At 39.3% G+C, this 27,206-nt stretch overlaps 2 protein-coding genes across 2 annotated transcripts in view; one reads left to right on the plus strand and one right to left on the minus strand.

Annotated features, from left to right (window-relative positions):
* The window catches only part of LOC135476189 (zinc finger CCHC domain-containing protein 8-like), a 28,528-nt gene extending 16,154 nt beyond the window's left edge, over positions 1-12,374 (plus strand). The window contains exons 14-15 of the mRNA XM_064756124.1: positions 852-945; positions 6,965-12,374. Of these exons, the coding sequence (XP_064612194.1) occupies positions 852-945; positions 6,965-7,689 (819 nt within the window). The 3' untranslated portion in view covers positions 7,690-12,374. The remainder of the gene's footprint in view (positions 1-851; positions 946-6,964) is intronic.
* A 2,713-nt stretch (positions 12,375-15,087) lies between these two features.
* On the minus strand, positions 15,088-27,184 carry LOC135476152 (small integral membrane protein 14-like). Its single transcript, XM_064756075.1, has 5 exons — positions 27,091-27,184; positions 23,308-23,409; positions 22,146-22,194; positions 20,131-20,288; positions 15,088-19,297 (listed from the first exon to the last, which is right to left on the minus strand). The coding sequence occupies exons 2-5, from the start codon at positions 23,377-23,379 to the stop codon at positions 19,259-19,261; spliced, it is 318 nt and encodes a 105-aa protein (XP_064612145.1). The 5' UTR covers positions 23,380-23,409; positions 27,091-27,184; the 3' UTR covers positions 15,088-19,258.
* Between the last annotated feature and the right edge of the window lie 22 nt (positions 27,185-27,206).

A 27,206-nucleotide genomic window follows, 5' to 3' on the forward strand; every position in this document is an offset into this window, starting at 1 on the left:
CAGTGGCTCTGGACTTGCTGAAACAGTGATAGCTGGGTTTGAATTTGCTGCCTCAGTAGTCGGGGACAGATAGGCCAAACGATCCAGTTAGGATCTCGTCTTGAAATGGGACAGTCATTATGTTTGTTGATATACGTCAACTAGCAGGCCCTCCATTCATGAATTGAAAACCTTGAAAAACCTGAAATATGAAAGTAACTTTCAGGCATGTGAAAAGCCTGGAAGATAAGAGGTTTTTTTAGCTGGGCCTGGAAACGCCTTAAAATTTTGGCTACGGAATGCACCTGAGCTACTTTGTATGGTATGCTGACATTTGGCCAACATGCTCATATTTTTGTTTTCCAAACTGCTCTCTTTATTTGAAAGGCTAATAATTCAGGATATTAATGATATTGTTATTGGTGTAAGCTTGCAAGTGTAGAGTATTTATTCCAGACTGCATGCAAATTATGAATTGTGGGCGTGGAAAAGCCTGGAAATGTGAAATCTTTCAAGTGTGTGAATGCTGTAGAGATCTTATCAAATGTGAGCTGTGCAGTCCGTGTAGGCAAAAAGCCAAGTTTCTGTTCCAAACAAACAGCTTTCACACAGTTTTGTTTCTCTACCTCTAATTTAATCCTTCACTTTGATTTGAACTCTTTGATTTCTGGTTGCAGATAAGAATGGGCTGTTAGGTCTCGAAACACTCCGGTTTCTTTATGTTTCATTGAGACAGAGCTAAACATGTAACAATTGTGCACATGACACAGAATTGAAGCAATAAATATGTCAAACTCTGAATTAATGATGAAGGAATTTTTTATTTTATATATTTTTATGATTAATACATACATGCTTGGTCTTCTATTCAGAACAAATTAAAACGGCAGTCCCTGGATCAATCAGATCAAGGTGGCAAAAGACAGAGAATGGCATCCACTAGTGAAGACATGGACTTGGATTCAGGTATTTGCCCGTCTTATATCATGTGTATTCATTATAAACCTAGTCGGCCTTTCAGGAGCCTCGCTAGTTCATGCAAGTTAAAGCGAGAAAAGTGTGGGCTCTCACAAACACAGGTAAAAGGCCTGATTTACAGTATATCTGGCATATCTTTCCGCCATCAAGTCATGTGTTTTAGCTGTGTCAGTTTGCAAGCGGCAAAAAATATGTAGATTACCTCACTGTCGCTAACGGTAATAACATTATGCGTTCATTGATGCTCAGTGGTCACAATCTAGTCCAGTGGTCACTGAAGACCGCTTGTCTACCACCAGTATGGCGTGCATACATGTACATCACATGTGACTCTTTGTGTAGTCCAGTGTTCACTGAAGACCACTTGTCTACCACCAGTATGGCGTGCATACGTGTACATCACATGTGACTCTTTGTGTAGTCCAGTGTTCACTGAAGACCACTTGTCTACCACCAGTATGGTTGCATACATGTACATCACATGTAGTTCTTTGTGTAGTCCAGTGTTCCCTGAAGACCGCTTGTCTACCACCAGTATGGTGTGCACACATATACATCACATGTGACTCTTTGTGTAGTCCAGTGTTCACTAAAGACCACTTATCTACCACCAGTATGGTTGCATACATATACATTATATGTGACTCTTTGTGTAGTCCAGTGTTCACTGAAGACTACATGTCTACCACCAGTATGGTTGCATACATGTACATCACATGTGACTCTTTGTGTAGTTCAGTGTTCACTGAAGACCACCTGTCTACCACCAGTATGGTGTGCATACATGTACATCACATGTGAGTCTTTGTGTAGTCCAGTGTTCCCTGAAGATCACTTGTCTACCACCAGTACGGCGTGCATACATGTACATCACATGTGACCCTTTGTGTAGTCCAGTGTTCACTGAAGATCACTTGTCTACCACCAGTATGATGTGCATACATATACATCACATGGGACTCTTTGTGTAGTCCAGTGTTCACTAAAGACCACTTGTCTACCACCAGTATGGTGTGCATACATGTACATCACATGTGACTCTTTGTGTAGTCCAGTGTTCACTGAAGACACTTGTCTACCACCAGTATGGTTGCATACATGTACATCACATGTGACTCTTTGTGTAGTCAGTGTTCACTGAAGACCACTTGTCTACCACCAGTATGGGTGTGCATACATATACATCACATGTGACTCTTTGTGTAGTCCGGTGTTCCCTGAAGACCACTTGTCTACCACCAGCATGGTGTGCATACATGTACATCACATGTGACCCTTTGTGTAGTCCAGTGTTCACATGAAGACCACTTGTCTACCACCAGTATGGTGTGCATACATGTACATCACATGTGACTCTTGGTGTAGTCCAGTGTTCACTAAGACCACATGTCTACCACCAGTATGGTTGCATACATGTACATCACATGTGACTCTTTGTGTAGTCCAGTGTTCACTGAAGACCACTTGTCTACCACCAGTATGGTGTGCATACATGTACATCACATGTGACTCTTTGTGTAGTCCAGTATTCCCTGAAGACCACTTGTCTACCACCAGTATGGTGTGCATACATGTACATCACATTTGACTCTTTGTGTAGTCCAGTGTTCACTGAAGACCACTCGTCTACCACCAGTATGGTGTGCATACATGTACATCACATGTGACTCTTTGTGTAGTTCAGTGTTCACTGAAGACCACTTGTCTACCACCAGTATGGTGTGCATACATGTACATCACATGTGACCCTTTGTGTAGTCCAGTGTTCACTGAAGACCACTTGTTCTACCACCAGTATGGTGTGCATACATGTACATCACATGTGACTCCTTGTGTAGTCCAGTGTTCACTGAAGACCACTTGTCTACCACCAGTATGGTGTGCATACATGTACATCACATGTGACTCTTTGTGTAGTCCAGTTTCACTGAAGACCACTTGTCTACCACCAGTATGGTGTGCATACGTGTACATCACATGTGACTCTTTGTGTAGTCCAGTGTTCACTGAAGACCACTTGTCTACCACCAGTACGGCGTGCATACATGTACATCACTTGTGACTCTTTGTGTAGTCCAGCGTTCCCTGAAGACCACTTATCTACCACCAGTACGGCGTGCATACATGTACATCACATGTGACCCTTGTGTAGTCCAGTGTTCACTGAAGACCACTTGTCTACCACCAGTATGGTGTGCATACGTGTACATCACATGTGACTCTTTGTGTAGTCCAGTGTTCACTGAAGACCACTTGTCTACCACCAGTATGGTGTGCATACATGTACATCACATGTGACTCTTTGTGTAGTCCAGTGTTCCCTGAAGACCACTTCTCTACCACCAGGTTGGTGTGCATACATGTACACCACATGTGACTCTTTGTGTAGTCCAGTGTTCACTGAAGACCACTTATCTACCACCAGTACGGCGTGCATACATGTACATCACATGTGACCCTTTGTGTAGTCCAGTGTTCACTGAAGACCACTTGTCAACCACCAGTACGGCTTGCATACATGTACATCACATGTGACTCTTTGTGTAGTCCAGTGTTCCCTGAAGACCACTTGTCTACCACCAGTATGGTGTGCATACATGTACATCACATGTGACTCTGTGTAGTCCAGTATTCCCTGAAGACCACTTATCTACCACCAGTATGGTGTGCATACAGAGTGCATCACATGTGACTCTTTGTGTAGTCCAGTGTTCCCTGAAGACCATTTATCTACCACCAGTATGGTGTGCATACATGTACATGACATGTGACTCTTTGTGTAGTCCAATGTTCACTGAAGACCACTTGTCTACCACCAGTATGGTGTGCATACATGTACATCACATGTGACTCTTTGTGTAGTCCAGTGTTCACTGAAGACCACTTGTCTACCACCAGTATGGTGTGCATACATGTACATAACATGTGACTCTTTGTGTAGTCCAGCGTTCCCTGAAGACCACTTGTCTACCACCAGTACGGTGTGTATACGTGTGTATCACATGTGGCTCTTTGTGTAGTCCAGTGTTCACTGAAGACCACTTGTCTACCACCAGTATGGTGTGCATACGTGTACATCACATGTGGCTCTTTGTGTAGTCCAATGTTCACTGAAGACCGCTTGTCTACCACCAGTATGGTGTGCATACATGTACATCACATGTGACCCTTTGTGTAGTCCAGTGTTCACTGAAGACCACTTGTCTACCACCAGTATGGTGTGCATACGTGTACTTCACATGTGACCCTTTGTGTAGTCCAGTGTTCCCTGAAGACCACTTGTCTACCACCAGTATGGTGTGCATACATGTACATCACATGTGACTCTTTGTGTAGTCCAGTGTTCCCTGAAGACCACTTGTCAACCACCAGTACAGCTTGCATACATGTACATCACATGTGACTCTTTGTGTAGTCCAGTGCTCACTGAAGACCACTTTTCTACCACCAGTATGGTGTGCATACATGTACATCACATGTGGCTCTTTGTGTAGTCCAGTGTTCCCTGAAGACCACTTGTCAACCACCAGTATGGTTGCAAACATGTACATGACATGTGACCCTTTGTGTAGTCCAGTGTTCACTGAAGACCACTTGTCAACCACCAGTACGGCTTGCATACATGTACATCACATGTGACTCTTTGTGTAGTCCAGTGTTCACTGAAGACCACTTGTCTACCACCAGTATGGTGTGCATACATGTACATCACATGTGACTCTGTGTAGTCCAGTATTCCCTGAAGACCACTTATCTACCACCAGTATGGTGTGCATACGTGTACATCACATGTGACTCTTTGTGTAGTCCAGTGTTCCCTGAAGACCATTTATCTACCACCAGTATGGTGTGCATACATGTACATCACATGTGACTCTTTGTGTAGTCCAATGTTCACTGAAGACCACTTGTCTACCACCAGTATGGTGTGCATACATGTACATCACATGTGACTCTTTGTGTAGTCCAGTGTTCACTGAAGACCACTTGTCTACCACCAGTATGGTGTGCATACATGTACATAACATGTGACTCTTTGTGTAGTCCAGCGTTCCCTGAAGACCACTTGTCTACCACCAGTACGGTGTGTATACGTGTGTATCACATGTGGCTCTTTGTGTAGTCCAGTGTTCACTGAAGACCACTTGTCTACCACCAGTATGGTGTGCATACGTGTACATCACATGTGGCTCTTTGTGTAGTCCAATGTTCACTGAAGACCGCTTGTCTACCACCAGTATGGTGTGCATACATGTACATCACATGTGACCCTTTGTGTAGTCCAGTGTTCACTGAAGACCACTTGTCTACCACCAGTATGGTGTGCATACGTGTACTTCACATGTGACCCTTTGTGTAGTCCAGAGTTCCCTGAAGACCACTTGTCAACCACCAGTACGGCTTGCATACATGTACATCACATGTGACTCATTGTGTAGTCCAGTGTTCACTGAAGACCACTTGTCTACCACCAGTATGGTGTGCATACGTGTACATCACATGTGACTCTTTGTGTAGTCCAGTGTTCACTGAAGACCACTTGTCTACCACCAGTATGATGTGCATACATGTACATCACATGTGACTTTTTGTGTAGTCCAGTGTTCACTGAAGATCACTTGTCTACCACCAGTATGGTGTGCATACATGTACATCACATGTGACTCTTTGTGTAGTCCAGTGTTCACTGAAGACCACTTGTCTACCACCAGTATGGTGTGCATACATGTACATCACATGTGACTCTTTGTGTAGTCCAGTGTTCCCTGAAGACCACTTATCTACCACCAGTATGGTGTGCATACATGTACATCACATGTGACTCTTTGTGTAGTCCAGTGTTCACTGAAGACCACTTCTCTACCACCAGTATGGTGTGCATACGTGTACATCACATGTGACTCTTTGTGTAGTCCAGTGTTCCCTGAAGACCACTTGTCTACCACCAGTATGATGTGCATACATGTACATCACATGTGACTTTTTGTGTAGTCCAGTGTTCACTGAAGACCACTTGTCTACCACCAGTATGGTGTGCATACATGTACATCACATGTGACTCTTTGTGTAGTCCAGTGTTCACTGAAGACCACTTGTCTACCACCAGTATGATGTGCATACATGTACATCACATGTGACTTTTTGTGTAGTCCAGTGTTCACTGAAGATCACTTGTCTACCACCAGTATGGTGTGCATACATGTACATCACATGTGACTCTTTGTGTAGTCCAGTGTTCACTGAAGACCACTTGTCTACCACCAGTATGGTGTGCATACATGTACATCACATGTGACTCTTTGTGTAGTCCAGTGTTCCCTGAAGACCACTTATCTACCACCAGTATGGTGTGCATACATGTACATCACATGTGACTCTTTGTGTAGTCCAGTGTTCACTGAAGACCACTTCTCTACCACCAGTATGGTGTGCATACGTGTACATCACATGTGACTCTTTGTGTAGTCCAGTGTTCCCTGAAGACCGCTTGTCTACCACCAGTATGATGTGCATACATGTACATCACATGTTACTCTTTGTGTAGTCCAGCGTTCCCTGAAGACCACTTGTCTACCACCAGTACGGTGTGTATACGTGTGTATCACATGTGGCTCTTTGTGTAGTCCAGTGTTCCCTGAAGACCACTTGTCTACCACCAGTACGGTGTGCATACATGTACATCACATGTGACCCTTTGTGTAGTCCAGTGTTCACTGAAGACCACTTGTCTACCACCAGTATGGTGTGCATACATGTACATCACATGTGACTCTTTGTGTAGTCCAGTGTTCACTGAGGACCACTTGTCTACCACCAGTACAGTGTGCATACATGTACATTACATGTGACTCTTTGTGTAGTCCAGTGTTCCCTGAAGACCACTTGTCTACCACCAGTATGGTGTGCATACATGTACATCACACATGGTGCAAGATGGAGGTGTAGTATTTCTGAGTATAGCGGAAAACACCTGTCAAATCAATAAATTCCTGGTGTTTATTTTCAGACTATGCGGTCACTCCAGTGAGGAAGATGTCTGGCTCGTTCACCTCACCCCCACCTCTGCCAGTGGACACCCCACCTTGTAACCCTCCGCTGCCTGACGGGACACCCCCGCCCACTCCACCTGTCACTCAGGGGCGTGCGCTTAATTTCACTAGCACTGGTCGCACGTCACGATCTGCGTCTGTCAGGAGTTCCATGGATCGACAGAGCAGCAGCGGAGAGGTCGGGGGTTCAGACGTGCCGTCAGAGTCGTTGGAAGATCTGGAGAATCAGTACAAGGTGTTGATGGAACAGCTGGCAACCGAAGAGGGGGAAGATTCGGATGTTGTGGTGATGGACAGCTACAACAACGACGACAGCAACAGTGCTCATGAGAAAGAGACGGAAGAAGGGGAGATAAGTCAGGACGACAGTCAGACCAGTGAAGGGACACAGGTGTTGACTGACGATGGAGAAGTCTCCTCGAGTTCGGTACCCAACCCTGATCTTGTGTGTCAAGTTTTGAACCCAATTATGAAGCCGAGCGTCTCAGTGTCAAGAAATTATGGCACGCCTATTCACAAAGCTTCTGCTTTCTCCAGCCTTCCTGACCCAGAAAAGTTTGGCTCTGGCATAACAGATCACATCCCGTTTGAAAATTTGCCAGATGCGACAGGAACATTTGAAAAGCTTAAGGGGTTGCTAGGTAAAATTAGAGACAAGAAGAAAACCAAAAAGACCAGCTGATAACAAGTGAACTGTTGTGTGAATTAACCACCTGATCTTCAGTCCTCATTGACTCATGTTTATTCATGACCTGATTGACAGTGAACAAAATGACATATATGACATGTTCATATTCATTCACAGTTTTAGTGATTGGTAGGTATGGTCGGTGAAAATCTGGTTTAATGCAGAAAGATTTTTAAAGTCTTCTTTGTTCACACCTGGGCTTCATCCCACCTTAACATGCGTTCATTTCCCAGTTCCCTTTCATATATAAGGTAAATGTAGCAGCTAGTACTGGCTTTCGTTTTTCAGTCTGTGAAAAAAGAAATTATATATATGGGAATCAGTAAAAAGCAGTGTTTGTCAGCGTTCAGAATAAGTACACTACAGTCTTCTCAAAATGACCTCTATCATGTCATGGTATTTTTCACCAACTAATCACCCTGCCATGCAAACCTTAGTACAAAAGGGAGATCAGTTGTTACAAAATGTTGAGAGGATATATGTGATTTGAGTAAATCACGTCAAATTTCATGTGGTTTTGCACAAATTTTATAGTATTGCAGGATGGTTGGTTGGTGACAAATTTCGTGAAATTCTGGGTGATTTATTAAGGAGTTGTGAGGTTTCGTGGTGATAAGGATGATTGTGTCTCCAGATTTTTGTGTTCAGAATGTTGATATTATTAATGTGATGTTCATGGTCGTCATTTGGGGAGTTGTGGAACTGTCCAGTCTGGCAAAAATGTGACTCGTAGCTTTATAAAAGGTGTTGGGAAGAAATGGCTGCAACAGGCTGTGGTTGAGTGGTTAAGGTGTTTGCATTTCTATCGCTGGGTCACACAAGACATGGGTTCAATCCCAGCATCGGACATGGTATTTTTGTAAGTTTACCTGTTTCCATTGTTTGCAGCTCATTTGTGGCAATAAGCAGATGTGATTCTGTCTCGTCTGGTCTTACATGCAATTAGCTGAAGACCACTTGCCTTCCACCAATAGGATGTTTGTCACATGTGGTAAAGTTTCCCAATTCATGACGTTAGCTGAAGACCACTTGCCTTTCACCAAGAGGATGTTTGTCACATGTGGTAGAGTTCCCCAGTACATGCAATTAGCTGAAGACCGCTTGCCTTCCACCAGTAGGATATTTTTCACATGTGGTAGAGTTTGACAGCAGCTTGTCAAGGGTCCAGTGGTTGACACATGTGGTAGAGTTTGGCAGGAAGTGTCCAGTGGTTGACACATGTGGTTGAGTTTGGCAGGAAATGTCCAGTGGTTGACACATGTGGTAGAGTTTGGCAGGAAATGTCCAGTGGTTGACACACGTGGTAGAGTTTGGCAGGAAGTGTCCAGTGGCTGACACATGTGGTAGAGTTTGGCAGCAGCTTGTCAAGTGTCCAGTGGTTGACCACTGGCCACAGTGGAATAAAGTGAAATCTTTTTGATTATGGGATTAAATAACTGTTTAAATATAATTTTAGATTGTTTAAGCGACACCAATTTTAATTTGACAAGCCGATACTAAAATATCCAAATAAAGGAAAATCAAATAAAACTGAAAAAACTTTTTATTTTGTCCGATCTTGATGTTTTTATGATTTTCCTTTTTTCCAAACTTACCAATCACGTAAATGTGTCTTCAGGAGGGAAAAATTGTTGAGACGATCCAGACTTGGCACATTAGATTAAGTTTTATTTTTATATCCTCCCAGAATATTGATAAAAGATTGATTCTGCCTGTAAGACAATAATTTAAATTGATGTGGCCTTATGCGGATATACACGGTGACCCAAACTAAGAGTGTTGTGTGGTGTTATGATCTGTACTAATAAGGGAAAATAACTTAGCCCCCTGTCACACCAGTAATGAAGAATTGCAAATGTAGGCAAGGCAGTCATTAAAAAGTCGCTCATTGGTGGTGACACAACCCACAAAAATGGGTTTTGCTCTACACTGGGATTAGGATGAAAAACTGTTAATAGTACGGGAACTTTCACGTGGAAAAGTTGTTCAGGTACGTGCAGCTCAGCAGAGGTTGTATAAATGAAAATTTCATGATTATGTCATTAAACACCTGTACATTAATGGATATCGTATTCCATGTAGAACATAAAAATATATTTTCTGGCTAGCCCCCATCTTGGTTTGCCGACTTTTCTGAAAAAACTTAGAGAGATACTTTGGTGTCAAAACATCTGTCTTAAAAGCAAGGTGAATTGATAAAGGCTGGGATAGTCTGAACTGCTTTCCTAAATTGTGAAAATATTCCAGTGAATTAAAACGGATATTGTACGTTGCATCAGAGTATATGGAAACAGAATATTTCTGTCCCTTCCACTTTGCCTGGTGTAATGTCACCCATGAACACATGACGTCATCAATCGCTGACATATATCCACCAATGATGCTGCCCTTTCAAATGCTCTTGACGTCATCCAAGCATAAAGACCTTACTCAACGTCACATCTGCCTGATTCGACGTCATACAGGGAATATTATCACATCACATCAGGAAAATTTTACGGACACAGCGAAGATTTTGTTTCTCAAGGAATCTTCAGATATATGGGTTAAATAGTTTTATTCATCAAAATCCTATTGAAACATACTGTTAGGCTTACTCCATGGGATTTCATTCATATCATTGTAATATTTCTACGCAATTTGTATTCTGACCAGAGTGGCACTTTAACAATTTTTCAGCCGTATTAACATGACACGCTGTACACATGATTGTATTGATTTTTGCTGCACACATGTCCATTGTATACTTCTAACATTCTCCTTCAGGCGATATTAAATTTAATTGTGTTTTATAAAAAGCTCGGATAGTGATCAACACAGCCAGTGTATAGTTTAACCTGCACAGTTAAATTTTATTTGCCCATAAATTTCACTCAGTGTTGACATTTTACATACCGGTTCCAGCATTTGGTTATTAAATTTCTGTGGTGATGTATATTTTTTTTCTTGAGAATATATTGAAATGTTAATCTTGAAAATGGCTTAGAACAGATTTGCTTGATTATGACAGAGCTGACAGGAGAACTGGTGCTTAAGCACATGATTAGCTGTATGGTATCTACTCCAGTCAATAATCCTGTGAGAGACAACACCTTCTAGTTCGCGACCAAGTAATGTATGTCTTTGTAGCTTGCTCATTCTCACGCATCTTTATAGGTGTGTGGTGTGACAGCTGTGATGTGGGCTGGGATAGTCGGAGGGGACATTAATATAGCAGAGTCAGGTGGTTGTATCTGTATAGGTGTATATGGGGCTGGTACCTTACTGACCAGGATCAGTGGTTCACCCTAGGCTCTCCAGTGTCCTTCACCCATGAACTCGATCGCTGTATATACATTAATAAATTACCTAAAGTTTCAGCCATGACAAAATTGTAAAGTTTTACCTGATTCTGAGGATTCTTTGGAACCTACAAAGGTGTTTCTGGGTCTGTTAGTGAGATAGGATGAAATCCTTCTGGAAAATGTGAGTTTTAGCAACAAATGTAATATTTTATGACATTTATTTGCCTTTGAATTGTAGTTTTTGGGTCAAAATGTTTTGGTCATTTACGTTATGTGGAAGTCTTAAGTAGGCCTGCAGAATTTAAAGCAACAATTAAACTAATATGTAAATGAACACTACCTGGGTAAACATAGGTCTGTCTTTTGTTGTCCAGTGAATAACAAAAATGTTGTGGTCAGCTATGAAAGTGCAATAGGTAAAATTGAAATTTCATGAGAAATAGTTTCTTGTTTAAATCTAAGGGGATAAAAAATTGTCTTACCTCTGTAATGCATGACATTACATTTTGTTTCCAGGGGAAAATGATATCGGGTTGAAGTACCGCCATAATATATATTTATATCCCTATCTTCCTGGTGTACCTGAAATTTAACAGGATTCAGACGGAATCCTGTACCTGAAAAATCCGGCCGGGTTTTAGAGTTTGCCAAAGGTGAAGCGGGTCTCAAACAAAGCTAGTTTCGACTAGCGCTCTAGTGAGAGCAATGTCACAGGCTCAGATCCAGCTGTATATTCATGTTTGTAGTACATGCACATGTTAAATTTAAAGCCGTCCCATGTTTTCATGTACATGTTCCATTGCATTGGGAACAGTGGTGAATGGTTGTAGTGCAAGTTTGAAGCTGTTTTACAAACTAATCTTTGTGTACGTGCGTATAAAGGACGGCTAAGTGGAAACAGCTATCCAAACCAGGTTCTCTGGTTCTCTCAGCAAGTTTGTATGGTAATTTCTGAGCAAATTTTGTCTGGGAATTTCTCAGCGAGCAAATTTTGTCTGGTAATTTCTCAGCGAGCAGATTTTGTCTGGTAATTTTTCAGCAAATGTCACTTGGTAGATTGTCATCAAACTATGTCTGGTACATTAACATTGTCAGCCGGTTTTGTCTGCTAATTTGACAAGAAAATTTGCCTGGTAAGTTGTCGGCAAACTGTGCCTAGTAAGGGGGCCATGCGTTTGAATAGTAAGTTGTCAGCAAACAATGTCTAGTAATTTCTCAGTATTAAACTATGTCTGGTAATTTGCCAGCGAGCAAATTTCGTCTGGTAATTTGTCAACGAGCAAATTTTGTGTGGTAATTTCTTGGCAAATTTTCATAATTTGACAGCGAGGTTTCTCTGGTGATTTATCAGCAAATTTTTCTGTTAATTTCTTGGCAATATTTGTCAGCTCTGGTAGTTTGCCCTGAAATTTTATCTGGTAAATTGTCAGCAATTTAAACTCTTGTGTAGTTATTTCTCAGCGTAATTTTATCTGATGTTTTATCTAGAAGTTTGCTTGGCGCTCCTGAGAGTACAGGCGTTTTACTTTGCTTTGAAGTAATAAATGTCCACCCTAAAGTGTCCACCTTTAAATGTCTAGTTCATTGAATTGATTGCTTATTTCTATTACATGTAGGTCAGATCAAAATAATTATCTTCAGGTAAGTGAAATAATTATTAATAGCATCTAATATTCCTGTCAAATCATGATGATTGATTGACTGTCCAGCATCATCCAAATTATCTTGTGTGAGCAGAAGCATAAGAACGTATTAACAAAGAAGTGGAGAAAAAGGCTTATCTTTTATTAAATAAATCAACTTCATGTTTTACTTAGTTTTACTTCCAATATCTTTAAAAATGACAGTTATGTGAAGTTTTTTTAATATGTACAAGAGTATTGAATATGTCAATCATCTATAAAATCAAGATGTAAATATTATTTAAAACTTGTACTTTGTGTGTTCATTGTTACACCAGAGAAAGGAAATCATGTTGTTCTTTTTTTTATTTTATCAGGCTCGTATAATAATGATATAAATAAACATTGTTTATCTACTAAATTTTTTATCCTTTATGTCTGTATTTCTGCCTCATTTTTTTTCCTACGTGTTTATTTCTTCACAATTGGTAACATTTAACAATGACAGGTAGCCTGCTTACTTGGGAAGGACAGATTTCCTCTGTGTGTGTAACAACTGTGAAGGCTTAACAATGACACGTACATACAGAGGTAGGACAGGTTTCCTCTGTGTGTGTTACAGCTGTGAAGGCTTAACAATGACATGTACTTACAGAGGTAAGACAGGTTTCCTCTGTGTGTGTTACAGCTTTGGAGGTTTAACAATGACAAGTACTTGCTGAGGTAGGACAGGTTTCCTCTGTGTGTATTACAACTGTGAAGGCTTAATGACAGGTACGTTCAGAGGTAGGACAGGTTTCCTCTGTGTGTGGTAAAGCTTTGGAGGTTTAACAGTGACAGGTACTTCTGAGGTAGGACAGGTTTCCTCTCTGTGTGTAACGACTGTGAAGGTTTAACAATGATAGGTAGCCTACTTGCTGAGGTAGGACAGGTTTCCTCTGTGTGTAACAACTGTGAAGGTTTAACATGGACAGGTACTTGCTGAGGTAGGACAGGTTTCCTCTGTGTGTGTTTCAGCCGTATAGGTTTAACATGGACAGGTACTTAGTGAGGTAGGACAGGCTTCCTCTGTGTGTAATAACTGTGCAGGCTGAACAATGACAGGTACTTGCTGAGGTAGGACAGGTTTCCTCTGTGTGTGTTACAACTGTGAAGGTTTAACAGTGACAGGTACTTGCTGAGGTAGGACAGGCTTCCTCTGTGTTAAAACTGTGAAAGTTTAACAATGACAGGTACTTGCTAAGGTAGGACAGGTTTCCTCTGAGTGTGTTACAATTGTGAAGGTTTAACAATGACAGGTACTTGCTGGGGTAGGACAGGTTTCCTCTGTGTGTCTTACAACAGTGAAGGCTATACATTGACAGGTACTTGCTGAGGTAGGACTGGTTTCCTCTGTGTGGGTAACAACTGTGAAGTTTTAACAAGGACAAGTGCTTGCTGAGGTAGGACTGGTGCATCCTCTGTGTGGGTAACAACTGTGAAGTTTTAACAAGGACAGGTACTTGCTGAGGTAGGACTGATTTCCTCTGTGCATACGTACATGTACTTTACCCCATTATCAATGTGATGTACTCTATTCCCCCTAAGTTCTGGATGCTCATAAAGGCTTCAGACATCTTTGTTGCCAACAAATACATTTTCTGAGAGGAAAACTTCACAAAAAACAGTTTCTAACACATTGATGAATCAATGGGAATCAAATTTGTTACATGAAAAAACTTAACCTGAGGTGAAATACAGTTACCAAAAAGGCCACTTTCTGAAGTACTGCGTACTGATAAATAAATGACCTGACCTGGGATTGGGGTGGCCTCCGACACCTCATGTAGCTATACATCTTGGACTTAACAATCATACACCAGCAGTGATTTTCATGAGGGAAAGAAACTAAAGTACCTTTAGTGAACTGGCAGACTTTGTCAAATAACTGGTGATCTTTTCCACTGAAAACGCAAAACTTTTCACCTGCTGTGGAAGCTCAGCCTGTAAGTCATACAAATGTGGAAACAAATGATCAATGATCTTCACTGATGGCTCAGTTGTTGACCAGTTAGGGTCAAAACCCTGAAAACAGTGCCACCAAGGCTATCTCAACAATGCTCTCAGATGGCTAGGTTAGAAACCAACACGCCATGGCTGCAAGTGAAATACAAACACGATTTTTAGAGTCGATCTCACTGGACACTGATTTATTTATTTCATAGGTGTTTCACGCCGTATTCCAAAATATTTGATACGATGGCAGCCAGCATTATGGCGGGAGGAAACCTCACGACTATCCGCAGGTTGCTGTCAGGCCCTAAAATGAACTGAGAGGAAGCCAGCATGAGGTGGACTTGAACAGCTTTCACGGCATTGGTGAAAAGTTCGCTGCGCTGCGCTGATGTGCTAATCACCTCAGCCACTTCGGCACCTGACTGGATACTGACACAAACGTAGAGATAACAAGTACATATGTTATTAAAGAACGTACAAGAACAGGTGGCGTTGATTCATCTTAAGAAAAAGTTTACTAGTAGCATAAAGATAGAACTTCTGCTCTCTAGGTGAAGTACTTCAGTCATGAGGCTGATGTACTTTATTATTTATTTGTTTCTGTTACGACATCTTAAATATGTAACGACATAGAGTCCTGTCACCAAACATAAAAGACCAACCAAATTATACTGGTTCTAAAAAAAAATGACAAAATATGAAAACAGGTCAATCCCGATGAAGACAGGACCGACAAGAAACCTATCAAATGAGCCCATACACAAAATGATGCCCAAAGAATACCCCATATTTCAGCACTGTTCCTATATATAACAAGTTTCAGCAATCATCGATGTCTTAAACTATATGTATGACAAAATAAAAACCGTAATAATTACACATTCATGACACAGAGCCAAGGATGCATATAGATGTTATGACTACTGTCCCTGGATCAGGACATAAAATATTACCTCAGAATGTTTCTGCAATGCCAAAACCAGTACCGACATGATCAATATGAAACTGGGTGAATTTCACAATATCACACTGACTGAGGCACAGATGCCCAAGACTTGATCAAGATGTAAAGGTATCCCATGCTGTGTACATATTGGGAGCCCTCTCTCACACCTAACCTTTCAATCGTACCTATATATACATTTATGTACTGTGCACAAAAACCAATTCCTTGTGAATGTATAAATAATGTTCATGTGCATTTTTTCTTTACTCAAGATATGTTTTAAATTATGACTCAGTTAGGTTTTGAGATATCACTCATGTTTCTAGTTATGTTCAAGTAATGACTTACATTGTAAGTTACAACTCTGATCATCTGTCAAGTAATGACTTACACTGTAAGTTACAACTCTGATCATCTGTCAAGTAATGACTTACATTGTAAGTTACAACTCTGATCATCTGTCAAGTAATGACTTACATTGTAAGTTACAACTCTGATCATCTGTCAAGTAATGACTTACATTGTAAGCTACAACTCTGATCATCTGTCAAGTAATGACTTACATTGTAAGCTACAACTCTGATCATCTGTCAAGTAATGATTTACACTGTAAGTTACAACTCTGATCATCGGTCAAGTAATGACTTACATTGTAAGTTACAACTCTGATCATCTGTCAAGTAATGACTTACACTGTAAGTTACAACTCTGATCATCTGTCAAGTAATGACTTACATTGTAAGCTACAACTCTGATCATCTGTCAAGTAATGACTTACATTGTAAGTTACAACTCTGATCATCGGTCAAGTAATGACTTACACTGTAAGTTACAACTCTGATCATCTGTCAAGTAATGACTTACATTGTAAGCTACAACTCTGATCATCTGTCAAGTAATGACTTACACTGTAAGCTACAACTCTGATCATCTGTCAAGTAATGACTTACATTGTAAGCTACAACTCTGATCATCGGTCAAGTAATGATTTACACTGTAAGCTACAACTCTGATCACCGGTCAAGTAATGACTTACACTGTAAGCTACAACTCTGATCATCTGTCAAGTAATGACTTACACTGTAAGTTACAACTCTGATCATCGGTCAAGTAATGACTTACACTGTAAGTTACAACTCTGATCATCGGTCAAGTAATGACTTACACTGTAAGTTACAACTCTGATCATCGATCAAGTAATGACTTACACTGTAAGCTACAACTCTGATCACCGGTCAAGTAATGACTTACACTGTAAGCTACAACTCTGATCATCTGTCAAGTAATGACTTGAGTTATGCTTCCTAACATTGCACGTATTGTACATTATTAGTTAGTGAAATGTGTAAAAATAATGATTTGAATGTACTGTATTTCACCAAAAGTTTAGCATTTAAAAGTGACACATTTTGCTTGATTCTGATCCATACATCCACCCAGCACATACGATCCTTTAAAAAGTTCAACTGATCTCTCTCACACAAACTTCAACCTTTGCATCAAAAGTTTTGCTTTAAGGTCTTTATGTGCTTTTGACAGTGCAGTTATACCCGCCAAACTTCCGGTGAAATACGGTACATGAATACACATTAACAATGTACAGGTAGCTAAGGATCATTTTACTTACAAAATAATATATACATATACTTTCTTCTTAAATTTATAACCATATCCATTTATCTAAACATTTATGATCTATAAAATTTGGTACTTTTATCTCCCTCTACTAAACCAACCAGCCTAAAAAATTCAGTCTTTTAGATCCCCAACCATGCCACAGGCAAGGCCCTAGCCCACTGGTAGCTTGCTACTGATTCGTCTGATGAGAATTTTAGCTAGGCTTGCACAGTACCACCCTTTTATTTACACTTTAAGTCACACAAGTTTTAATTGCTGTTTTACGAGCAGAATAAATCTTTTTTTCAATGTCGCCGGAGGGTATAAAAAAAAAAAAAATTAAAATCATCTGATTTGTGGAAAATATACATGAACAGAAAGCCTTGAAATACAGAAAATCAATAGAAAACATCAGATCAAAATGAACAGGTGAATTTTCTGTTATATTTTTCTTCCATTTCTGGATCACTTTTATAGTTTTGGTTCACCAGTAAAACACAAAATTAAATGAGTGTTGTCACTCAGGGTCACTCAGTAAGTGTTTGCAAGGATTAGTTTGACTCTCCCCAGAAAGCTGTGGTAATAGGCAAGTTACAGACATGAAACTCAAAGACAACTTGCTGATCGAAAACCTTTAAACTTGCGTATTACCATAAGAGCTAAATGAAATAAACAGGCATTTATCATGAAGCTTACTATTATAGATTACCACACACTGGCATTACATGCTGATATGGGACTGCTTCAGTACACTTTGGTTGTGACTGGAATATAAGTGCATTTTTTTTCACAAAAGCTGACAATGAAGTATGATACATTAGTGTGTACACTAAACAGAGCTCTGATCAACTCTTCAAGCGACAAAACTAAGCATTTAAATGTTAGTAATCTGTGGGGTTTTTTTTACAGCTTTTGTTGAATTCTCCCTTGCTATCAACATGTTCTGTTAGTTGTCATTCTTACAACAGCATCATTTGCACGGCAAATTTACAGGATTCCTGAGCGCTACTTACACTATGAAACCACAGTACAATTCTTTCTCAAAAAAAAAAGAAAAAGAAAAAAGCATAGTCAAGGTTCAACTGCTACAAGTTTGAAGCTACTTTTACAAAGTTAAAACAACATTTCTTTGTTTGAATACAGACATGACAGAATCCTGTGAGGATGAGTGCACTGAGCCTGACCCCGTGGAGCTAACATAAGCACCAGTGACAGTTTCCACAAAGTCAGTTTTCATCTTTGTCAAATTTGAAAATATGACTTAAACAAATATGACTTAATTATTCGGAACTTAAAATTGGGAACACTTAATAAATGTTATTCTTAGACAATTACATTAAAATTTCAATTTATGTAGCCATGAGACAGGAATATTATACTGAGATTTGATATTCTGACTGCAGTGAAAAAAACCGCTCTGTGGAATAGGCTGTAGGACTAAATGGTTCCTTAGATTGGGTTTGTCTGAAAACATTTTGCTATAATGGAAATTACAATATTCTAATTACAGTCTCTGTAATTAGTCCTGCTTAGTGGATTGTTCCCATCATCTCTGTCCAGTGTACGTAACCATTACAAATGTCGAGTGTGAACACTCCATACCGCACAACACATATGCACATATGTATACAATATCTACATAATACAATTTACATTTGAATAAAAATCCCATACAAGTCTTTAACATTACATCATAGCTTCCCCAACAACAACAAATAAATTTACATCCTTGTCTAAAAAAAAAATTGTTTTTCCCCCGTTCCAATGAAAGACGCCTACGGGTACATGAACACTTCTTCATGGCACTGTAATTATCAACACATATTCAGAATTCATAAATAATTTGGTGATAAAGCAAATCACAGACAGAAATTATTGTTAGTTTCCAGTGACACAATCTATCAAATATACACTCTTTAGACTACTTCCCACCCCCATCCCCGTTTAAGTGTCTTTGTATCAAGGTTCAAAGCAGTCGTTAAACAAAAATATAACTTGTAGTCCATTTCCATGGCTACAGAATAAATCTTGTACTCCTGGTAATGGTTACAGATTTCACTTCCTGATCACAGTCGTCAACAGTTATTCCCCTTGGTAAATTACTGTACAGGGGGAGCTGGGGGAGGCGGACTTGGTCCCTGCAAGGAAACAATAAATATCAATAAAACCATTACGAAGGCCAAGAGCTGTTCAACATTTGAGATGACCTAAAAGTAATACGACAATAGATATGCTAGTATCAGCAAGATGCATTACCTGTTTGATGCCCAACTGTCTGAGTAATCCATTCACTTCATGAATCAAGTTCATAGTGACTAACATGACGAGACATGTAAAAGACATATGTGCTTACTGGTAACTTTAACAAGAATTTTTTTTTAATGAACAGTTTAAATTTCATTTTGCCCACCAACTTCTCACTTGTTTGATCTTTGCTTTAGTCACTCAAGGCCCTAAAATTCAATTCTTTAATATCAAAAAGCTGCGTTTCACTTTCATTCTGCTCTCATGAATGGTTTTACTTTTACTTTGCTCTCATGGTTTAACTTTCACTTTGCTCTCATGGTTTCACTTTCAGTTTGGTCTCATGGTTTAACTTTCACTTTGCTCTCATGGTTTAACTTTCACTTTGCTTTCATGGCTTCACTTTCACTTTTCCCTCACAGTTTCACTTTCACTTTATTTATTCATTACATTGGTGTTTTACATCATTCTCAAGAATATTTCACTTATACAACTGCGATCAGCTCTATGGAGGGAGGAAACCGGGCTCCAACCAATGACCATCCAGTTTCACTTTGCTCTCATTCTTTCACTTCCACTTTGCTCTCATTCTTTCACTTCCACTTTGCTCTCATTCTTTCACTTCCACTTTGCTCTCATTCTTTCACTTTCACTTTGCTCTCATTCTTTCACTTTCACTTTGCTTGCGTTCTTTTATATCCACTTCCAATCTTTTGCTCTCACTCACGTTTCCTCCTCCTCCTCCTCCTGCTGGCTTGGAATCCCCTCTGCCTCTCAAACTTTGGGGACGGAAAAGAAAGAGGGCTGTGGCAATTACCAACCACCCCAGCATCATCATCATCATTGTGTTGAACCCCCCATCCAGAGCAGTGTTGGACCCAGGCACTGTAACAGCAGTACAATATTACAACAGTTAACACCATGATAGCAACTTGATGTGTGTTTGAGAAGAACACAATGTGGTTTGGATACAATCCAATGCACATTTAAAATCAGCACATTATGCCTCTCTGTAGAACACATTTTGCATGTGGAACAACACAGTGTGCATTTAATTATCACATGATTTAAAGATGGCAACAAGACTGCATTTGCTAACAACATAGTCTGCATTTGAGAACAGCACAATGTACATTTGGGCACTTGAGAAGAGGACCATGTGCAAATTGGAATGGCTCTATCTGCATTTCGGGACAGCACAATGTCTTCATGAGAGCGGCACAATGAGCATTTGGAAATGTCATCATGTAAATTTGGGAACTACATAAAGCGTATAATGGCATAATGTGCATTACATAGTAGTAGCATAATGTGTATAATATAATAAGACATAATAAGCATTACTTGGGAACATCCTAATGTGTATATTGGAACGACATAATATGCATTCATGGGAACAGCATAATGTCTATATGGGAATGGCATAATGTACATTCCCTGGGAGCAGCATGATGTGTATATGAGAATAGCATAATGTGCATTCCCTGGGAGCAGCATAATGTCTCTATGGGATGACATAATGTGCATTCCTTGGGAACCACATAATATGTACATGGGAATGACATAATGTGCTTTCCCTGGGAACAGCATAATGTGTATATGGGGAATAGCATAATGTGCTTTCTATGGGAACAGCATAATGTGTATATGAGAATAGCATAATGTGCATTCCTTGGGAACCACATAATATGTACATGGAAATGGCATAATGTGCACTCATGGGAACAGCATAATGTCTATATGGGAATGGCATAATGTGCATTACCTGGGAGTAGCATAATGTGTCTATGGGATGACATAATGTGCATTCCTTGGGAACAGCATAATGTGTATATGAGAATAGCATAATGTGCATTACCTGGGAGGAGCATAATGTGTCCATGGGATGACATAATGTGCATTCCTTGGGAACAGCATAATGTGTATATGGGGAATAGCATAATGTGCTTTCTATGGGAACAGCATAATATGCATATGGGAACGGCATAATGTACATTCCTTGAGAGCAGAACTGTACATTTGGGAACACCACAAACTATACTTCATACCAAGAAAACATAAATTCAGGCATGTCAAGTACAATATGTGAATTCAGGAAGAACAACTTCCACTTTGCAATAACACGACTTGCACTTGGGAAAATTCCTTTCAGTTGCTGTAAAGCCTTTAATCATGTAAAAAGGTCATTTTGACATTTAGTGGGGACCATCTTTTGTGAATGTACAGCAATATTTTGTTTAGTGAGGAAATATTCATTCTGAAGGTTAATTCTCTGCATATAATAATAAATTTGTAACTACATTCACACTATTGCAACCATATGAAATGCCAACTCCAGTCCTGCCTACACACGTAAACACAGGTATCTCTCATGAAGTGTATACATCTACATGAGCACATAACAGGTACAGAGGTTTACATGTCACAGCATCACTATTACGGCACAAGCGCATGGCACTGATTAGCCAGGTTTCCTGAAACACTTTTATTATGTTGCATAAAATTGGTAAGTGGTACGCTGTAGATCCCGTGATATAAACACACATTAAAAAAAATTCATCCCAAATGACATCCACTGCAATGCTTTATAGTCACCACACTGGGGACAAATCATGTTTAACACCGACTATGACAGATTTGTTTTGGTGAGCCACATGTAAACTTCATGTTAGTTTGCAAAACTGATCAATGATGTGATTATACATGTTTCAAATAAACAAATGGCAAGGAGCCGGTCCTTACACTCCTGGAGACATTCTGTGTCACTGCAGGTATTCTGCGAGTTCCTCAACTGAAAAAAGCAGATAAACAAAACATATGCAACAAGAGTTTGTTGTTAGCTACAAGAAGAACTTTTTTCATAAGCAGCCCGTTTCTACTGTACATGGGCTATTTACCTAATCGGCATGTTGCAGGTTGCCACAGATACTGAGACAATTACATTTAATGTTAAAATGTGTGCACGATCAATACCAATTCTGGCTCTTCAAAACCTGTGTAACTAATAAACTGATAAACAGTTTAAATATTAGTACATGTACGTGCTACTCGGGACCAGTTTTCTGACAAACTAAAGATGAAAGTTACTGAACACTCACACACAGATGTACCTGGGATTTGTTTGCTTTGTTTTTCACAAAGATCCTAACCAACCATGAGTACAGATATTATATATACGTGTTTTGGCACATTAATAGAATATTATAACTTTAACAGGTTATTTTATAATTTCTTATTTATTTGTTTATTTTTATCCGTTTTATGCATGTGTTTTATGCCGTACTCAAGAATATTTCACTTATAATACGGCGGCCAGCATTATGGTGAGAAGAAACCGAGCAGAGCCCTAGGGAAACTCACGATATTTTATAATTTCTGTAAAGTTTATGTTTGTCCAGACTGGAACATTACATCTTAGCCTTTAACATCTTCTGAATTATGTTTTCAAACTACATCTAAATTTTACTTTTCTGAATGAATTTCTTGTGGATTTAAAGTAGCTTCTTTGTTTGAATCTTTATTTACGGCTTTCCATCAAGTCTGACAAATATAATTTCATTTATATCACAATGGCATAGAGACGATGTAATCTGATTGCTTTACCAAATTATAACAAATTTACAGCATACCATTTTGCAAGTTGAAACAAAATTTATCTCTTGACAAATGACCCAGGGCTTTAGTACAGACATTAAAACCTAGTTATACCCGTTAAATGGTATTACGGATTGTCAATATTTTTTTAACTGTAGTGTCAGTTTTGTTCTCTAACGTATAGACTTCATATACTTATAGATATAACATGTATATAAAATTCCGCCCGGTTTAACTCTGAACTGTGCCAACTGTTTGGAATGTCTAGAGACTTTGGACAACATTTCAAGTTAACAACACAACACTTTACCATGTTAAGGAGTCGTTGCATAGCATGTTCGTGCGTCCACACGCACTCACACGGATCAAACCCATCTGACATTTTGGGAGCAATTCCTCAGCCTGGATTGATCTGAAACGCATATAATAGTCTGAGTGTAATAATTCATTATAGCATATGTACATACATGTATATACAGAAGACAGTTCTCAGTCTACTTGTCACACAGGTAAATAAAGTGTTTAAAATATACACTGTAATGTACCAAACTACAAACATAGAGATCTCACAGGTTTTTTCCATGTGGGAATTTTTTCTAGGTAAAACTTGATACATGTATTTCAACCTGTTTGAAATATGTTAACGGAATTTTTTCAGATTAAAAACATGAAAAATGTTCTATCGCAACTACCAGTATTTCACCTATAGTTTTGCATTCTTCAAGTGACACAAGTGACACATCTGGCTTTATCCTGGCTGACTCATCCACCTTATAGGGCCACTGAAGACTTCATTGCCAAATCTGATTAATTTCTTATCCAAAAAACTCAGGTGTTGGCACCAAATGTATAATTTTAGGCTATTTATAGGCTTCTGACAGTACATTTTTACAGGCCAAATTTTAGGCCAAACTACAGTATCCACATGTATAGTAATGCTAACCATGTGCTTTGTACCAGGACAGCTTTAGGCAAAATGACAAATTGTTAGAATCGTGTGTACACTATAAGCCTATAGATCAGGAAGATGTATATGTAGGTGAGATAGCATACTATAGCTCCCTACCTGCACATGTATATGGAATATTTTACTTCATAATGATTATAAATGTGTACCGTAATTCTTCAACTTTTTCGCATGTTCGCAAGGTGTTCATTCAGGTACATTCTGAAGGCATTATTCTGTGTTGACTAATAAAATTATACTTTTTGTGAAGCCCTGAATCTAGTCAATCCAACCAAACCAGTTTTGTCTCCAAAATGAAATTAAAACTGCGCTTAAATTGTACAGAAAGTTGCTCTTTCACGTGCAAGAAGTTTGAGAAATTAGGGTATATTCATTTCCTTCTGTCACAGCATTTATTTTCATTTAAAAATTTCAAACTTTTCAAAATTTTCACTAAAACCTGAAATATTTTGGCAGTGAAAAAAAGTTTGCCTTCTCCACCAATACTGCATATCCATAATTTCATAAATACATATTTTAAGGTAATGGCTGAGTTACCTAGACTAAAATGCGGAGTATTTACCTGTATTTATTATTTACAGCACGTATCGGCTAGCATACAGGATCTCTCTTGGTTGGCTCAGTACTGATACGCTACAGCAAGTTAGCAATAAACAGCTTCTTGCTTCAGGAGTGATGAATAAAATTCAGAGCTAGTGTCGTTTAGTAATTATGTACCTAGAAACTACCATAAATGTGAGACAGCTTCAAGGAAAGCAGAACCAATTTAACAGTAAATTACAAACAAAACAACAAAAATACCTAGAAGCATAGAGATCTCAGAAGCTTCACCAGGTGTTTACAAATTTATTATTTACTACTTAACAATTTTTCAGTCACATGATGAGGGGGGGCTATTAAATGTGTATACATGTATAAGCTGTGTCTTTTTGGAGCAGGGCGAGTCCATGCCGCCAAATTGCTGTCGTCACTAAATCGTCATGCTAAAGACACCAGACATGACACCCCATCCAGTCATATTATACTGACACCAGGCCAACCAACTCTGTTTGATTGCTCTAATCTCTCAGTGCTGAGTGCCAAGAGAAGCAGTAACATTACAAATCAAGTACCCCTTTTTTGGACCAAGCCTCTGATATGACCCAAACTGGGTTAGAAGCCAGGTCTGCCGACTTCCAGGCAGATGCTCTAACCATTAGGCCGCCAAAGGGAATATCAAGAACCATACCTATGAACTGAGTAGTTAGATCTAAACAGTGTAACCCTCAAACCCAAGGAAAAGGAAAAGGAAAAGACAGGATAAATGTATGGAGCATCAGGAGAAAGGCTTGCTTTGTTGTTTTGTTTTTTTTTTGTGGGGGGGGGGGTGATTTTTTTTGCTACTGAATTCAAATGTCTGATGTCTGATCTATAAGGTGAGCTTTATGAACCATACATTAAGAGGCAAGATGTCACAAATTTTTTTCTTTATATTCACCAAAAGGCAAATTTTTTTCAAGGACATTATTAAAGTATTCTTTCACTGGTTTAGACTCACAGCCATACAAGGGCTTCAGTGATAACATTTAAAAACCCCGAGGCCTCTACAGGTAAGTGTGAAAGGATTCACAAACATTTGTCCTGGCAAGCGGGCTGAAAGTTTATGAAGCCTTTTACATTCAGGTGGTGATGCCTCAACTTTTTTTTATTATAATCTTTCAATTCTTGCTAATATGAGCTATTTTAACATCAAATACAGTGTGCAAAGTGGTAAAATCTTCTTGTGATATCTCAGAACAGAATTCAAATATTTGAATGCATTTAACTAACGGTATCTTTGAATAAATCTCAAAGAGTAAATGAAAGCATTTTACAGATATTTTCAGCTGTCTGTCTGATGAATGTTTCTTCAATTTTTAGCTTTCTTTCAAAATCTTTAAAATGCTATAACAGGATAAATCTTCTGGGTCTCGCAAGATTTCCACAGAACGTGGAATTAGTTTGACAGACAATTTGGAGAAAAGGGTGTATTTAGTACAGAGCAAAAATATGAGCACCATATATGCATTGAAAAGTGTCGCAGGACAGCTTTTTCTCTGTAATATTTCACCAACAAGCAACAGTTGATCATGGAAGTTTCCTGCCCAATTTCATCCGTTTTCACTCTCAGTTGATCAGCGTAAAACAAAAGTTTTGTTCTGTGTTTTAGTCTGATGAATTAGACATTGTATACTTAATCATAGCTGTATCATTAGTATCCGTGATTGCACTTCACTCATAGTAGGCAGTGGCAAGCAGACAAAGCCGTGACAGATAACGTGGGAGGGTATAGGAAAATGAACAATCTTAGACGACATTCTGAGAAGTATGGCTGATAATAGCCAGAAATTATAGTATGTAAGACAACAGAACAATATGCACAGCATATATAGCTTGTGAACTTATGAGGCTATGAAGTAGTTTTGTACTGACCTCCATGTTATGTAGACAATGTTTTCACCGCCGTGTGTGAGCGAATATGTATGTTGGCGTTAGTAAAACGGCAAATGCCCACATGCCCGCGATCTCGAATGTAACCTCTAATTCCTCGATGATACCGGTACTGTACTGAATGCAAAGATTTTGAAAATAGCTACTAAGCTAGTGCATCTAAAAGTGGGAGTCGTTCTCCAGTCTATCCTTCTCACACTGCTATTATGTAAATGTTTCGAGGATCCTAAGCTGAGGACCGATGAAGTGAAGATCACATTGCATCATCAAATATAACTGCTCCTACCGACAGGTTAACGCCCAACATCTAGCTAACTTTGACAAAACGTAAAGAAACATGATAGCCTAAGATGGCGAGCATGTCAGTCTGTAACACATCTGTACATCATTCATTTTGAGGACCATGTCTTAAAAGTTGATGCACTCAGACTGACTGAGTGGAGCCGACGAAACAAATGACAAGTAACTTACTGTTTCTCAAGACTCAACCACCCATATACAAAACTGTGATTTTGGTGTTGCAACTAACTTCCACCATATAAAAAAAAGCCTGCCCGAATAGAGCAAACCGGCAAAAGAAGAGACTAATGACTACTTCCTGCCACTGACGAAACTTCTTTCTAGTAAAACAAAGAATTTGCGAAAGTGGATACTTACAGGCGCAATGTTCCGACAATATATAACAGTTGGGAATTAAGGATGAGACGGTGAACCGCCGATATCAACAAAGCCACGTCAGGTTAAATTACATGTCCCGTATGTAGGTCAAATAC

This window comes from Liolophura sinensis, chromosome 10 (assembly GCF_032854445.1).
Source record: "Liolophura sinensis isolate JHLJ2023 chromosome 10, CUHK_Ljap_v2, whole genome shotgun sequence".
NCBI lineage: Eukaryota > Metazoa > Mollusca > Polyplacophora > Chitonida > Chitonidae > Liolophura > Liolophura sinensis.

Excerpts from the sequence above, each read along its gene's own strand:
- LOC135476152 (XM_064756075.1), bottom strand. The coding sequence starts at position 23,379 with ATGTCAGATGGGTTTGATCCGTGTGAGTGCGTGTGGACGCACGAACAT. Across the intron at positions 22,195-23,307 it reads TGCAACGACTCCTTAACATG|TTGAGGAACTCGCAGAATAC; the intron begins GTAAAGTGTTGT and ends TGCTTTTTTCAG. Across the intron at positions 19,298-20,130 it reads GAGGAGGAGGAGGAGGAAAC|GGACCAAGTCCGCCTCCCCC; the intron begins GTGAGTGAGAGC and ends GTTTCCTTGCAG.